The 16,091-nt window shown below is 39.3% G+C and overlaps 1 protein-coding gene across 1 annotated transcript in view; it reads right to left on the reverse strand.

The window, feature by feature from the left end:
* LOC126482111 (tyrosine-protein kinase hopscotch) overlaps positions 1 to 16,091 on the reverse strand; it is a 190,481-nt gene that overhangs the window by 97,032 nt on the left and 77,358 nt on the right. Inside the window, exon 9 of the mRNA XM_050106087.1 lies at positions 14,249 to 14,402. Coding sequence (XP_049962044.1) covers positions 14,249 to 14,402 — 154 coding nt within the window. The remainder of the gene's footprint in view (positions 1 to 14,248; positions 14,403 to 16,091) is intronic.

Raw genomic sequence — 16,091 nt, forward strand, 5'->3', positions numbered from 1 at the left:
TTGTGAAAGCTGCTAACAAATAATTCAATATAAGGTCACACCCAGAGCATATTTTGCAGAACCATAGGCCCATGATGATAATGAGGCTGTCACTGGAAGTTTGAGACCTTATCTGAAAGTGACATAAAAAGTTAACAAGAACCACTTTATCCAAGAACTTCACCATGAAAGATTCCGAAGCAATGTAGAACTTTATTATCAGAGTGCTGTGACTTAGAAGAAAATGTTGGTGTTCTTAGTTTGCATGATTTATGTTCTGTGTGTGGTGTCTAAATTAGGAAATTGTGAAACATGACAAGGGCTGCTCAATCTATAAATTAGCAGGGAAGATTTAGCAGAGAAGATCAGCAATGAGATTTAAGATGCTACATGCTTTCAAAGGGCCTGAGTGCAGGGTGCCAGCATAAGCAAGGAATGAGCAAACAAAGACCTACTCCAGTTCAAGTATGTGTCTTGCTGGTCTGACTGTTTCTTGAGTAGCAATGAGCAAACAAAGACCTACTCCAGTTCAAGTATGTGTCTTGCTGGTCTGACTGTTTCTTGAGTAGCAATGAACTCTTTCTAAAGCTAACTTTACAGTACACTTACAGTGTGAAAAGTGGTATATAACATTAGCATAAAATGAACCTCAGTATGCAACTTCCAAAACGTAAAATGAAATATTTTAAATACAAATACACATATATTTCAAGACAATGAAGATTCATTGCAAACAATAAACGCAAACCACATGTGGCAAGAAAAAGCTGTTTCATTTATTTGTGGCCACAAAGTCCTACAGTAGTAATTATCAGCATAATACTGCATGCAAACGAGGATGACAGGACAAGAATTAGTTAATGACATTAATAAAAAAGATTTCTAGTGGTGACAAAGGAGAAAAAAGAAACATGTTTATTTAGCTATCAGCTTTAAAAAAAGCATTCCAATTCAATAGTAATGATAATCACTTTTTTTTTTTTAACTAAGAAATAACAACACATCACAGGAAACAGTTACGAAGTCCATTTTTTCCTAATATTATTCCATCTTCTAATTTCCATATCCTCATGAATATGTGCATTTATGTCAGTGTTAACTCTTATTATGCTAATGTATTTTTTTTTTAATGGCAAAAGGCGTGATAAAAAAAGATTGCTAACAACAGCTGAAATACAATGAAGATTAAATCTAAAATCACGTGTTATATGTAATTTTAAGATCACTTTCGTAGAAGTTCAGGTCAACTGATACAAGCTGTGTAAACATGTAACTATTAAATATATCATTCTATGAATAAGAATTTTGGTAACTATTATTAAACCCTTCATTTTCTACATAATCAATCTCCCATTTATAAAAAAAGCTTCAAACTCCTGATTACATTAGAAACGAGTTAATACGAGGTTTGTTAAAAAGTCTCCAACACCTTACATTATTATTATTATTATTTCTTTCTTTTCCCAGATGTTATGTCTGGTCAAAAATGGAAAGTGACGCGGACCTTGATCAAACGTGACTTCCTTTTAACTGTACGGTATATGTTATATTGCATTTAGGAACTTTTGGGTAATTGAACATGTATCGGATTTCTGTAGTTGTATATATATGAGTTTGGATGTAGCTGTATTGCACTGATGTACTGGTGGATATTGTGTGGTATGACTCCTGTAGTTGACAGTATAATTGGTATAATGTCAACTTTATCCTGATGCCACATGTCCTTGACTTCCTCAGCGAGTTGGATGTATTTTTCAATTTTTTCTCCTGTTTTCTTTTGTATATTTGTTGTATTGGGTATGGATATTTCGATTAGTTGTGTTAATTTCTTCTTTTTATTGGTGAGTATGATGTCAGGTTTGTTATGTGGTGTTGTTTTATCTGTTATAATGGTTCTGTTCCAGTATAATTTGTACTCGCCATTCTCCAGTACATTTTGTGGTGCATACTTGTATGTGGGAACGTGTTGTTTTATAAGTTTATGTTGTAAGGAAAGCTGTTGATGTATTATTTTTGCTACATTGTCATGTCTTCTGGGGTATTCTGTATTTGCTAGTATTGTACACCCGCTTGTGATGTGATCTACTGTTTCTATTTGTTGTTTGCAAAGTCTGCATTTATCTGTTGTGGTATTGGGATCTTTAATAATATGCTTGCTGTAATATCTGGTGTTTATTGTTTGATCCTGTATTGCAATAATGAATCCTTCCGTCTCACTGTATATATCGCCTTTTCTTAGCCATGTGTTGGATGCGTCTTGATCGATGTGTGGCTGTGTTAGACGATACGGGTGCTTGCCATGTAGTGTTTTCTTTTTCCAATTTACTTTCTTCATATCTGTTGATGTTATGTGATCTAGAGGGTTGTAGAAGTGGTTATGAAACTGCAGTGGTGTAGACGATGTATTTATATCAGTGATTGCTTTGTGTATTTTGCTAGTTTCTGCTCGTTCTAGAAAGAATTTTCTTAAATTGTCTACCTGTCCATAATGTAGGTTTTTTATGTCGATAAATCCCCTTCCTCCTTCCTTTCTGCTTAATGTGAACCTTTCAGTTGCTGAATGTATGTGATGTATTCTATATTTGTGGCATTGTGATCGTGTAAGTGTATTGAGTGCTTCTAGGTCTGTGTTACTCCATTTCACTACTCCAAATGAGTAGGTCAATATTGGTATAGCATAAGTATTTTTGTTAGTCTTTGTCTATATTTTTCTTTTAGTTCTTCTTTAATATTTGTATTATCTATTCCAATTTTTTGTCTGTATCCTAGATATTTATAGGCATCTGTTTTTTCCATCGCTTCTATGCAGTCGTTGTGGTTATCCAATATGTAATCTTCCTGTTTAGTGTGTTTTCCCTTGACTATGCTATTTTTCTTACATTTGTCTGTTCCAAAAGCCATATTTATATCATTGCTGAATACTTCTGTTATCTTTAGTAATTGGTTGAGTTGTTGATTTGTTGCTGCCAGTAGTTTTAGATCATCCATGTATAGAAAATGTGTGATTTTGTGTGGGTATGTTCCAGTAATATTGTATCCATAATTTCAATATAATAGAAGGAAACATTCCACGTGGGAAAAATTATATATAAAAACAAAGATGAGGTGACTTACTGAACGAAAGCGCTGGCAGGTCGATAGACACACAAACAAACACAAAATTCAAGCTTTCGCAACAAACTGTTGCCACATCAGGAAAGAGGGAAGGAGAGGGGAAGACGAAAGGAAGTGGGTTTTAAGGGAGAAGGTAAGGAGTCATTCCAATCCCGGGAGCGGAAAGACTTACCTTAGGGGGAAAAAAGGACAGGTATACACTCGCACACACGCACATATCCATCCACACATACAGACACAAGCATCATCTTTGCCTCTGCACTTCCGCCTCGACTGACATCTCTGCCCAAACTCTTTGTCTTTAAATACGTCTGCTTGTGTCTTTATATGTGTGGATGGATATGTGTGTGTGTGCGCGAGTGTATACCCGTCCTTTTTTCCCCCTAAGGTAAGTCTTTCCGCTCCCGGGATTGGAATGACTCCGTACCCTCTCCCTTAAAACCCACTTCCTTTCATCTTTCCCTCTCCTTCCCTCTTTCCTGATGAGGCAACAGTTTGTTGCGAAAGCTTGAATTTTGTGTGTATGTTTGTATTTGTTTGTGTGTCTATCGACCTGCCAGCACTTTCGTTTGGTAAGTCACCTCATCTTTGTTTTTATATATAATGTATCCATAATTTGTATTATTTAGCATGTTGGATAGTGGGTTCAGAGCAAGGCAGAAGCAGAAAGGACTTAATGAGTCTCCTTGGTATTATTATTATTATTATTATTATTATTATTATTTGCAAACACTTGATGTATTTGAATCTAGTGAACCTGCAATAGCTGACCTCGAACCTTCCTGCACATTTGTGAATTTTTTCCTGCTTGTCGATAGCGTTAGTTGCTGGCAAGCAGCAGTACAGTGAGGTAGTGTGTGCTGTGCTCATGTTGGTTTTCCATTTCAAGGGAAATGATGGAATGACTGGAGCAAAGCTACTGCATCAAATTTTGCTCTGGGCATCACACTGATTAAGGAATGGTACAACCAGTACAAAGACAGCTCCCCATTGGTGGAGAGCAAGCCCGACTCTGGTCAGCCACCAACATGATGAAATGACTGGTCATTGCCAACATGAACACTGTGGTGATGCGGAACTGTTGTGTGACTATCACAGACATTGCAGAAGAGGTGCGCATCAGCACTTTTCTGGCACATTTTATTTTGACCAAAGATTTGGCCATGGAGAGAGTGTTGGTGAAATTTGTGCCTAAGCTGCTGATGGCAGAGCAAAAGCAACTTCATGCTGAAGTCTTCTAGGACATGCTGGACTCAAGAGTGACCCCGATTTCATGAACACCATAATGAATGGTGACAGTTTCTGGGTGTACAGGTATGACCTGGAAACCAAACCCGGTAATCACAGTGGAAGCATTCCTTGTCAATAAGACCAATGATCTTGTGCCAAGTATGCAGCAACATCAAATTGATGCTGACTGCTTTCTTTGACTCCTGCAGAGTGGAACACCATGAGTATGCACCACGGGATCAAACAGTCACCAAAGAGGACAACAGGAACGTCCTCCATCACCTATGTGATGCTGTGTGGTGCAAGGGACCGGACTTTTAGTTAACAGGAAATTTGCGACTCCATCACGACAATGCTCCAGAACATTTCTCGTGCTTGATTCAGACTTGATTTTTGACAAAAATCCAGATTCCTGCGCTTCAACAAGCTCCTTACTCTCCTGATGCAGCCCTGTGACTTCTGGCTGCTCCCAAATTCAAGAGGCCCTTGAAAGGAGTGCGATTTCACACAAGAGAGGACATTATGGGAATAACAAGAGCCAAGCTAAACTCCATTCTGAAAGAGGCTTTTTAGGCATGCTTTCAACAATGGCAGTACCACTGGGAGATGTGTGTGAAGTGCCAAGGAACTACTCTGAGGGTGATTAGGTGTCCAATGGTCCAGGTAAGCCACTTTTTTTCCCAGCCAACGGTCGGATGCTTTTCTAACAGACCTCTTATGTTACATTTCTGATAAGCATGCAAGTGAGAAAAAAATTTGGAACAGTTGTGGAATTATATTTATGTTTCATCGGATGTCACTAAATGTTCTCATTATTAAACACTAGATGAGTACAGTGCGAGTAATTTGCACTCAGAAAAAGTTAATTTTCCAAGGATCTCAAAGTTTATACATCATACTTCCTGAACTGTGTGTTGTACAATGAAATAATTTTGCAAGGACATTAAATGGCATATTTGAACGCTGTCTTCAAAATTTGTTGTAAATAGAATTAGTAGTAAAGAAGTAATAAATTAAAATGTCATGCCTGATGCAGCAGTTTTACTGCATGAACAGCAAAATGCAGTTCAGTGATTAACTTTTTTTTCATTTCACCATTTTGTGTGTGGTGTCAGCATGAAAAATGTTTGTAAGGCTTTGAAACTGTGTGTAAAAGGGTGTTGTAGGTCACTAGGTAGTCTCATTTTCAAATACTGGATGAATATAGCTGGGTACTGGCATGTGGCAAGTTGCACTGTCTCAAAACATATACAAACTGCTAACTGTAATACTTGTCTTACTGTATTAAACCTCTAACATAAGCTTATAGTTCTTTAAATTTGTTCAATAATTACATGAAATACTTAAAATCAAATTTTTGTTTCCCCAGGAAACTGTTAAATAGGAGGCCTGCAACTGGGTATGGTGCCATGAACAAGGTTAGCTGTTTAGTAAAATAGATGTCATAATTTATGCAATAGGGAATGAGACAAAGTCGTAAAGGAGTTTTCCTATTTGTGGAGCAAAATAACTGATGATGGTCGAAGTAAAGAGGATATAAAATGTAGACTGGCAATGGCAAGGAAAGTGTTTCTGAAGAAGAGAAATTTGTTAACATCGAGTATTGATTTAAGTGTCAGGAAGTCGTTTCTGAAAGTATTTGTATGGAGTGTAGCCATGTATGGAAGTGAAACATGGACCATAAATAGTTTAGACAAGAAGAGAATAGAAGCTTTTGAAATGTGGTGCTACAGAAGAATGCTGAAGATTAGATGGGTAGATCACATAACTAATGATGAGTTATTGAACAGAATTGGGGAGAAGAGGAGTTTGTGGCACAGCTTAACTAGAAGAAGGGATCGGTTGGTATGACATGTTCTGAGGCATCAAGGGATCACCAATTTAGTACTGGAGGGCAGCGTGGAGGGTAAAAATCATAGAGGGAGACCAAGAGATGAATACACTAAACAGATTCAGAAGGATGTAGGTTGCAGTAGGTACTGGGAGATGAAGAAGCTTGCACAGGATAGAGCAGCATGGAGAGCTGCATCAAACCAGTCGCAGGACTGAAGACCACAACAACAACAACAACAATTTATGCAAAATGCTCCACATGCCTTTAAAAAAATTAATCTATAAGTTTGTGAATTTCATGTAATTTACAGTAACTGGCATCAGAAATTACTATAGCGGCTGGTACAGGACCAATGGGAGTTGCAATCACTAAAGAAATGAGTGCACTAAGACATTATCAATAGCATAGTAGAATGGAGTTGCTTCTGGAACACAGTGAAGAAAAATCTTTTTGGTCACAGGGATGACAGAAATTGCATATACGTCACCATACAGTGAAGACCTGTTGGACTTAGTTTTTTCTGGACTGCATACAGCAATATGTGTGCACAGCTGCTGTACTCATAAATTCAGGAATGAAGCCAAATTACGGATTTGTAAAAAATTATCTACTTTGGCAATGGACTGTGATCAACTTGGCAATGAAATTTAATTACAAACTGTAATATGATGATATTTAAGCCTTTATTTATTGACAACAAACACAGACTAGCAAACCCAGTTAGTTATTTGCTGAAAAATGTGTGTTTGATTAATAAGCAATTACAGTTCCCACAAAGCCACTGGTTGTCACATAAAAGACATTGAAAATTACTCCACTACTGCATAATATAGTAATTTTTTGCAGTTCATATTCTACAGTTAACTTTATGAACTACATACTGTGTTTGCACTGATGTATGATCATACCTAGACTAACAGACAGACAAGTTGAAGACATATAAAAAAAAGATCATGGATTTAGTTCAGAACTTCAAGCTCCCAATCAACCAACAGTTAAATTTAAAAAGAAGTGTCATATTGCACCTGCAACCACCCAGAAATGCTGCTATCCTGAGAGCATAGTGCCAGGAATCCTCATACCAATACACTGTAGGTGTCACCTGGTAACAAAATGCTTTATAGCACCCAAATAAAAGTCCAACTGCCAATGTTCTGTTTGCCTGAAGGAAATTACAAAGACTCATGAGATAATTATTAAAACAATCTGCATATTACTGTCTTCATTTTAATCACAGTGTGAGATAGAACCATATTGATTGCTTCAGAATGAATTTTTCAATGTGCTCCAAAATAAGATAAACTCTGTGAAAATAAAAGTGATCGAAATATGTGAGGGACAGTCAAAGTTTTAATGAACACATAAAAAGTATGTATTATATTTTTGTTTATGTACGCTTACATTTCTACAGCTTGGGTACATATTGAATTACCACGTCAAAGTACCATAGCACGCTGCTAGAAAAGCCAGATCAAAATGGTGCAGCCCACTGATAAACTGGAGATGGGTAGAGTACATTTTCATTTGGCTCCTCTAGTGGCATTGTACGGGGAGTCAGCATATACTAAAACTGAATAAATGTCATTGCAAACAGCAAAAAATTAATTACACAATTTTTTTTAAGGTGGTCAGTAAAACATTATGACTATCCCTCGTATTCCTAACTACATTCCTGCCATGGGTGCAATTATTTGTTTTATTTGATACTGATTGCAAATGATGCATATAAGTGCAAAATTCTTATCCCAAAGTGAGGTTAATAAATACACCACCACATAAAATGACCATCCATGTCTGATTTAAAATTTTCAAACTACAGTTCTGAACAAGGATTTAAATCCAGAACCATATTTTTGCTGGGTAGCCCAAACAAACTAAATCATCAAAGGACTCACAACGCCTCTCTCTTAACTTTCCAAATTCTACATAGGCCCAATCCAAAACCTCTGTACTATCCAAAGGCCTCACCTTCAGCCCCACTCCCAGATTCAACCAAACAGCCCTCGTCAAAGATTTACTGTCCTACACTCGTACTCTCTGCTGGAAACATCACTTTGCCACGAAGAAAAATGATCCTAATCCTACTCCTAATGATCCAACTCCCCAAGACACCATCCAAATTGAACCCTGCCTGGAACAGTTCCGTCCTCCGTCGCAGCGGGACCCGCCTCCTCTTCCTCAAAATCACCCTCTCCAAACCTTCCAAAAATTTCTGACTTCCAGCCTTGCGTCTCAATCCTTCTTAAAAAACCTTAATCCTACTCCCAACATCACAACTGCTGAAGCGCAGGCTATCCGTGATCTGAAGGCTGACCGATCCATCGTCATTCTTCCGGCGGACAAGGGCTCCACGACCGTGATACTTGATCGTCGGGAGTATGTGGCTGAGGGACTGCGTCAGCTTTCAGACAACACCACATACAAAGTTTGCCAAGGTAACCCCATTCCCGATGTCCAGGCGGAGCTTCAAGGAATCCTCAGAACCTTAGGCCCCCTGCAAAACCTTTCACCTGACTCCATCAACTTCCTGACCCCACCGACACCCCGCACCCCTACCTTCTACCTTCTTCCTAAAATCCACAAACCCAATCATCCCGGCTGCCCCATTGTAGCTGGTTACCAAGCCCCCACAGAACATATCTCTGCCTACGTAGATCAACACCTTCAACCCATTACATGCAGTCTCCCATCCTTCATCAAAGACACCAACCACTTTCTCGAACGCCTGGAATCCTTACCCAATCTCTTACCCCCGGAAACCATCCTTGTAATGCCACTTCCTTATACACAAATATTCCGCACGTCCAGGGCCTCGCTGCGATGGAGCATTTCCTTTCACGCCGATCACCTGCCACCCTGCCACCCTACCTAAAACCTCTTTCCTCATCACCTTAGCCAGCTTCATCCTGACCCACAACTTCCTCACTTTTGAAGGCCAGACATACCAACAATTAAAGGGAACAGCCATGGGTACCAGGATGGCCCCCTCGTACGCCAACCTATTCATGGGTCGCTTAGAGGAAGCCTTCTTGGTTACCCAGGCCTGCCAACCCAAAGTTTGGTACAGATTTATTGATGACATCTTCATGATCTGGACTCACAGTGAAGAAGAACTCCAGAATTTCCTCTCCAACCTCAACTCCTTTGGTTCCATCAGATTCACCTGGTCCTACTCCAAATCCCATGCCACTTTTCTTGACGTTGACCTCCACCTGTCCAATGGCCAGCTTCACACGTCCGTCCACATCAAACCCACCAACAAGCAACAGTACCTCCATTATGACAGCTGCCACCCATTCCACATCAAACGGTCCCTTCCCTACAGCCTAGGTCTTCGTGGCAAACGAATCTGCTCCAGTCCGAAATCCCTGAACCATTACACCAACAACCTGACAACAGCTTTCGCATCCCGCAACTACCCTTCCGACCTGGTACAGAAGCAAATAACCAGAGCCACTTCCTCATCCCCTCAAACCCAGAATCCCCCACAGAAGAACCACAAAAGTGCCCCACTTGTGACAGGATACTTTCCGGGACTGGACCAGACTCTGAATGTGGCTCTCCAGCAGGGATACGACTTCCTCAAATCCTGCCCTGAAATGAGATCCATCCTTCATGAAATCCTCCCCACTCCACCAAGAGTGTCTTTCCGCCGTCCACCTAACCTTCGTAACCTGTTAGTTCATCCCTATGAAATCCCCAAACCACCTTCTCTACCCTCTGGCTCCTATCCTTGTAACCGCCCCCGGTGTAAAACCTGTCCCATGCACCCTCCTACCACCACCTACTCCAGTCCTGTAACCCGGAAGATGTACACGATCAAAGGCAGAGCCACATGTGAAAGCACCCACGTGATTTACCAACTGACCTGCCTACACCGTGATGCATTCTATGTGGGAATGACCAGCAACAAACTGTCCATTCGCATGAATGGACACAGGCAGACAGTGTTTGTTGGTAATGAGGATCACCCTGTGGCTAAACATGCCTTGGTGCACGGCCAACACATCTTGGCACAGTGTTACACCATCCGGGTTATCTGGATACTTCCCACCAACACCAACCTATCCGAACTCCGGAGATGGGAACTTGCTCTTCAATATATCCTCTCTTCCCGTTACCCACCAGGCCTCAATCTCCGCTAATTTCAAGTTGCCGCCACTCACACCTCACCTGTCATTCAACATCATCTTTGCCTCTGCACTTCCGCCTCGACTGACATCTCTGCCCAAACTCTTTGTCTTTAAATATGTCTGCTTGTGTCTTTATATGTGTGGATGGATATGTGTGTGTGTGCGAGTGTATACCCGTCCTTTTTTCCCCCTAAGGTAAGTCTTTCCGCTCCCGGGATTGGAATGACTCCATACCCTCTCCCTTAAAACCCACTTCCTTTCATCTTTCCCTCTCCTTCCCTCTTTCCTGATGAGGCAACAGTTTGTTGCGAAAGCTTGAATTTTGTGTGTATGTAAGTGTCTGTTTGTGTGTCTATCGACGTGCCAGCGCTTTCTTTTGGTAAGTCACATCATCTTTGTTTTTAGATATATTTTTCCCATGTGGAATGTTTCCCTCTATTAATTCAATATATATATAATTTGTTATTAACAATCCGAATGAATTCAAAAGTAATAGCAGTGTACATGGCTACAACACTAGGAGAAAGGATGATCCTCACTACTCAAGGTTAAATCTATCTTTGGCTCAGAAGGGGGTAAGTTATGCTACCATAAAAGTCTTTGGTCACTTACCTAATAGCATCAAAAGTCTGACCGATAGCCATATAACATTTAATTAATTAAAAGAATTTCTTAATGGCAACTCCTTCTACTCATTAGATGAATTTTTGGACATAGTAAGTGTGTAATTTCTGCAAACCCAAAAAAAAAAAAATTATTAAAAATACTAAGTGTCATGTAATATTTTGTGTAATGTAATATCTTGTATAGACTCCTTTTATTAACCTGACACGTTCCACATCATTACTAAGTGTCGTATTCATGATCTATGGAAAAAGTACTAATCTAATATAATCTAATCTTTAATTTCTACTACCGGAACTTAAATTCCATTTTCAGATTCCTTCTTGGTTTCTTTTATTGTTTGCTCAATGCACGGACTGAATAATATCAAGGACAGGTTGCAACCCTGTCTCATCCCCCTCTCAACCCTGCTACTTGCCTTAAGTTCGTGTTCCAGTCAACATTTTCAAAACCCTTCCTTAAATCAACAAATGCTATAAACTTAGGTTTGCCTTGTTCAACCAATCTTCTACTAAGATAAGTCACAGGGTCACTACTGTCAAGCATGTTATTACATTTTTTGAGAACCCAAAATTATCCTCTCCCAAGGTTGGCTTCTATTAGTTTTTCAATTTTTCTGTTTGGGGGGAAAAAAATCAGTATTTTCTAACCATGACTTATTAAAGTGACAGTTCAGCAATATTGAACATCTTTGATCAAATACTATCTTTGGTAATGTAGTTATTACATTGTTTCTGAAGACTGAGGGTATTTTGCCTGTCTCATATTTCTTGCACACCATGTGAAATAGTTTTAATGTGATTGACTGTCCCATCAAACTCAATAATTCAAGGGAAGACTTAGATCTTTTAGTATTCTTCTTGCAGTACCATATCTCTCATCTCATCTACTTCATCTTGAAGCTCATTTCCCTTGTGTAGCTCTTCTATACATCCTGGAACATTTCAGTATTGCCATCTTTGCTGAGCTCTTGATATTCATATAGTTGCATCCCCTGTTTTTTTTTTTTTTTTTCCAGAAGCCTGTTTAATTTTCCTAAAGGTGGCATCTATCTTTCCCATTGTTATGTAAGCTTCAATAACTTTACATTCTTCATCTAGCCACTTCTGCTTAGTTATTTTACACTTCATGGCTATTCTCTTTTGTCTGCTTCATTTGTTGCAATTTTACATTTTTTCCCCCTTTTATCAATCACATTCACTGTCTCGCGTGTTATCCAAGGATTTGTAAAGGGGCTTTTTGCCAATTTTACCTTCTACTATCTTCACTATTTCATCTTTCAAAACTATTCATTTGTATGCTATCGTATTCTTTCCCTCTGTTTCAGTTCATATTGGCTAATGTCCCTGTTGAAACTTTCAACAACCTCCAGTTTTTTAGATAATCTGTAATTTCCCCTTCCATACCCCCCCCCCCCTTTCAGGCCATGTTCTCCCGCTGTTTTTTGTTTTTCCTTCTCTTCCTTTTCCTGCTACTGAATTCCAGCCCATCATCACAATCACATTTATTACTATCCTAACATTTTATTTTTTTTAAATAAATGCTTTTAGTCTCTTCATCATCTGTGGAGCTAGTTGTCGTACAAACTTGATTGTGGACTTCATGACTATCTTGGGTATGATAAAATGTTCCCTATACTGCTCATAGGAGTTTATCTATTTTCCTATTTTCTTGTTGATTTTTATATCTTCCATTCTATTATCCCTATTTAATTTTGTATTTATAACCCTATACACACCTGAACAAAAGTCCTGTTCTTCATTCCATCACACTTCACTAAGTCCCACTACATTTAACTTCAACCTATCTTTTCCCATTTTTAAAGCCTATAGATTCCCTATCTGATTAAGGATCTACCATTCCGCACTCTGACCCTTAGAAGCATTTTGTTTTTTCTGGTGACAATATCCTTCTGAGTAGCCCCACGAGAGATCCGAAAAGGCAATAACAGATTTTGGACAAAAATATGCAAACACCACAAGAAATACATGCCTGAACATAAATAATGATTCCAGCCAAGCCTGTATGTTGCACTGTTGTATTTGACAACAGACACCACCTGTGCAATGTTCTCATCACATTGGAACAGTCAGTCATGGCCAGAACAGTGTTCTGCTTAGTTGTGAGCACATTATGTGGAAGCTAAGTGGATTCAAATGTGGGCAAATTGTTGGTGCTCATATAGTGGGTGCTTCTGTAACCAAGGGAGTCGAAGTATTTGGTGTTTCAAGAGGCACCATAACAAAGATTTATACTGCATGCAGGAAAAGTGGAAAAACTTCATCTGCTAGTCACAAGACAGACAAAAGTGTGTGTTTCATGATCATAGCAGATGATCATCAAAGAGGATTGTGATGTAAAAAGTGGACAACTCCCTGTGAAAGTCACTGCAGAACTGAGTTTCGCACTTAAAAACCCTGTCAGGAACAAGACACAGTAAAGGGAGCTGCTGAAGCAGGGAAAACATGGTGCCAAAGCCATAAAACTTGGACTAAGGAGCAATGGAAGAAAGTCATTGGTCAGATGAGTCTCATTTCACACTATTTCTAATTTCTGACCAAGGCTACATCTCAGGAGTGAAAGATAGTCAAGTTTAGAGATGATATGGCTAATCATAATGTGATATTCCTTGGGCCCCACAGTTACTATGCAAAGACACATTATTTCCAAGGAATATGTTACTCTTCTGTGTGATCAGGTCCATCCCATGGTACAATGTTTGTTACCCAATGGCGATGTGTTGTAAGATGACAGGGTCCCTATTTACATAGCTCACATCATCCAGGACTCATTTTGTGAGCATGAGCCTGAATTGTTACATCTCCCATATCTACCAGTCACCAGATCTCAATGTTAGTGAGCCTTTGTGGTCTACTTTGGAGAGAAGTGTCTGTGATCACAATCCACTTCCATCATTACCTGAACTTGCCACTATTTTGCAGGAAGAATGGTAAAAGAGTCCCTTGAAAACAATACAGGACCAGTATTTATCCATTCTGAGATGACAGGAAGTGTTTTGAGTGCCAATGGATTTACTAAACCGTATTAGGTATGATAATGGGTTGGGTTTTTGATGTTTTCATATTTTTGTCCAGCTCTTGTATTTTATCCAAGAGAATGCCATTTTGATTACCCCCATGTCCTCCGGAAAAATATCAGCTGTAGTTTCCCCTTGCATTCAGCAGTTTACAGTAATGGCACGTTGGTCAATGTTACAAGGCAAGAGCAATCAAGTTTTTAGGAAGATAAATTACAGTGTACATTCCACTGCATTGTGAAACTTTCATTTTGGAGAGATAAAATTTTACTGAATAACATAAATACACTGGGTTACCTTCTTAATCATGTCAACATTGCTTGATTCTGGAGGATGCTCTCCATAAGCAAAAATCTGCCAGAGTGTTGTACTGAATGCCCAGACATCAGCAGGAACAGATGATCTTGCCATTTCAACATTTGTAAAATACTCTGGAGCAATCCAGTGAATACTGAAATGAAAAAACACACATACTTCAATGTAAAACCACTACACTTAAATATCTGAGTTAATTGTGTATTAATGAATTAACAGCTTCATTTTTGTGACACTCATTTAATGATTAATTGTGATTACTGGCTCATCGTCTTCAGGTGTTCCGTGAATATAATTACAGAGAGTTCATTAAGAGTTCCTACATAAATGTTATGCCATAAGAAGGGCATGTTAGCGCAGATCTGGTTTTAGTCTGCTCCACAGTAATATACACTTGTTTTAAATACATGTTTGCAGGGAACTGTCAATAAACTTTGTGTGTATGTAGAACATAACATAGAATACCAGAAAATGTTTAGTCACTAACTGAGATGTGTCATGAAAATGAAGTATCACATGACTGAACTGGATGTTTCATATAATAAATTTCTACACTTGTAGGACACCCTATTGTCCTGGGAATCTTTCATAAAACAGCCTTAACTGCTGCATATCAAATTCAGCGAAAATTGGGAATAAACTAAAATACATCGATGTAGGCCTCAATAAATGCCACATGTCATTTGTCACAATTGGTGCCCATATATACAGGACACACACACACACACACACACACACACACACACACACACACAAACACACACACACAAGCAAAAACATTATAACAATCTCCTTAATAATGTGTTTCATCCCTGCTGCTGATTCTCAGCAGTTTGATGGTAATTTTATGGAGGAATAATGCTCCTAAACCACTGTAGCAGAGTTCTGGCTTCAAGAAATGGGCAGTTATACTGCAAAGGTGACATCACTGCCAGGGAAGACATCAAGAATGAAGGGATTCAGATGGTTTGCAGCTGACAACATGTCTTCGATTATTACCAGATGTCCCACACAAGTGCAGGATAATGTCTCTCATATCATAATACTGTTCCCATAATACTGTTCCCACCAGCCTGTATTCATGGCATGCTGCATGTTTCAAGCCGCCATTCACCTCGATGGCAGCGTTTGTGGAGACGATCATTGATGTAGGGTAGCAAAACTGTGATTCATCTGAAGAGCCGACATGTTTCCATCGATTGATGGTCGAATTCCAATAGTCCCGTGTCCACTGCAATAGTAACTGACAATGTCTGTGGGTCAACACGTTAACATGTACGGCGATCTGCTGCTGAGCTCCATGTTCAACAATGTGTGATGATTGGTGTGCTCCAAAACACTTGTGCATGCACCAGCACTGTGCTCTTTTAGCAGAGATGCCACAGATCACCATCTATCCTACTTCATATGGCAGACAAGCTTTCAAACCCCACATTCTGTGAACAGTTGTGGATATCGAACCATTCATTCAGCACCTAGTGATAGTTTCACTGTTCTTCTGCATCTTTTTGTAGATGCTCGAGACAGTAGCACATGAACACTCGACCAGCTTGGCTGTTTTTGAGATACTCATTCACAGGCTCTACGCAATAATAATCTGCCTTCTGTCAAAATCACTTATCTCAACAGATTTCCCCACTTCCAGCCTATATCTTCTCTAGACTTATCCCCCATCTGTGTCTGCTCCAGTTACATGCTTTTGTTACCGCATCATGTGCGCACAGCACCATCAAGTGCCACCTGATGTCACTGTTGGCAGTGTTTGTAATGTTTTGGGTTCTCAGTGTATATCTCAAATATTCAATGACAAAACAGAATGTAGGAA

Source organism: Schistocerca serialis, chromosome 5 (genome assembly GCF_023864345.2).
Source record: "Schistocerca serialis cubense isolate TAMUIC-IGC-003099 chromosome 5, iqSchSeri2.2, whole genome shotgun sequence".
In the NCBI taxonomy this organism is placed as follows: domain Eukaryota; kingdom Metazoa; phylum Arthropoda; class Insecta; order Orthoptera; family Acrididae; genus Schistocerca; species Schistocerca serialis.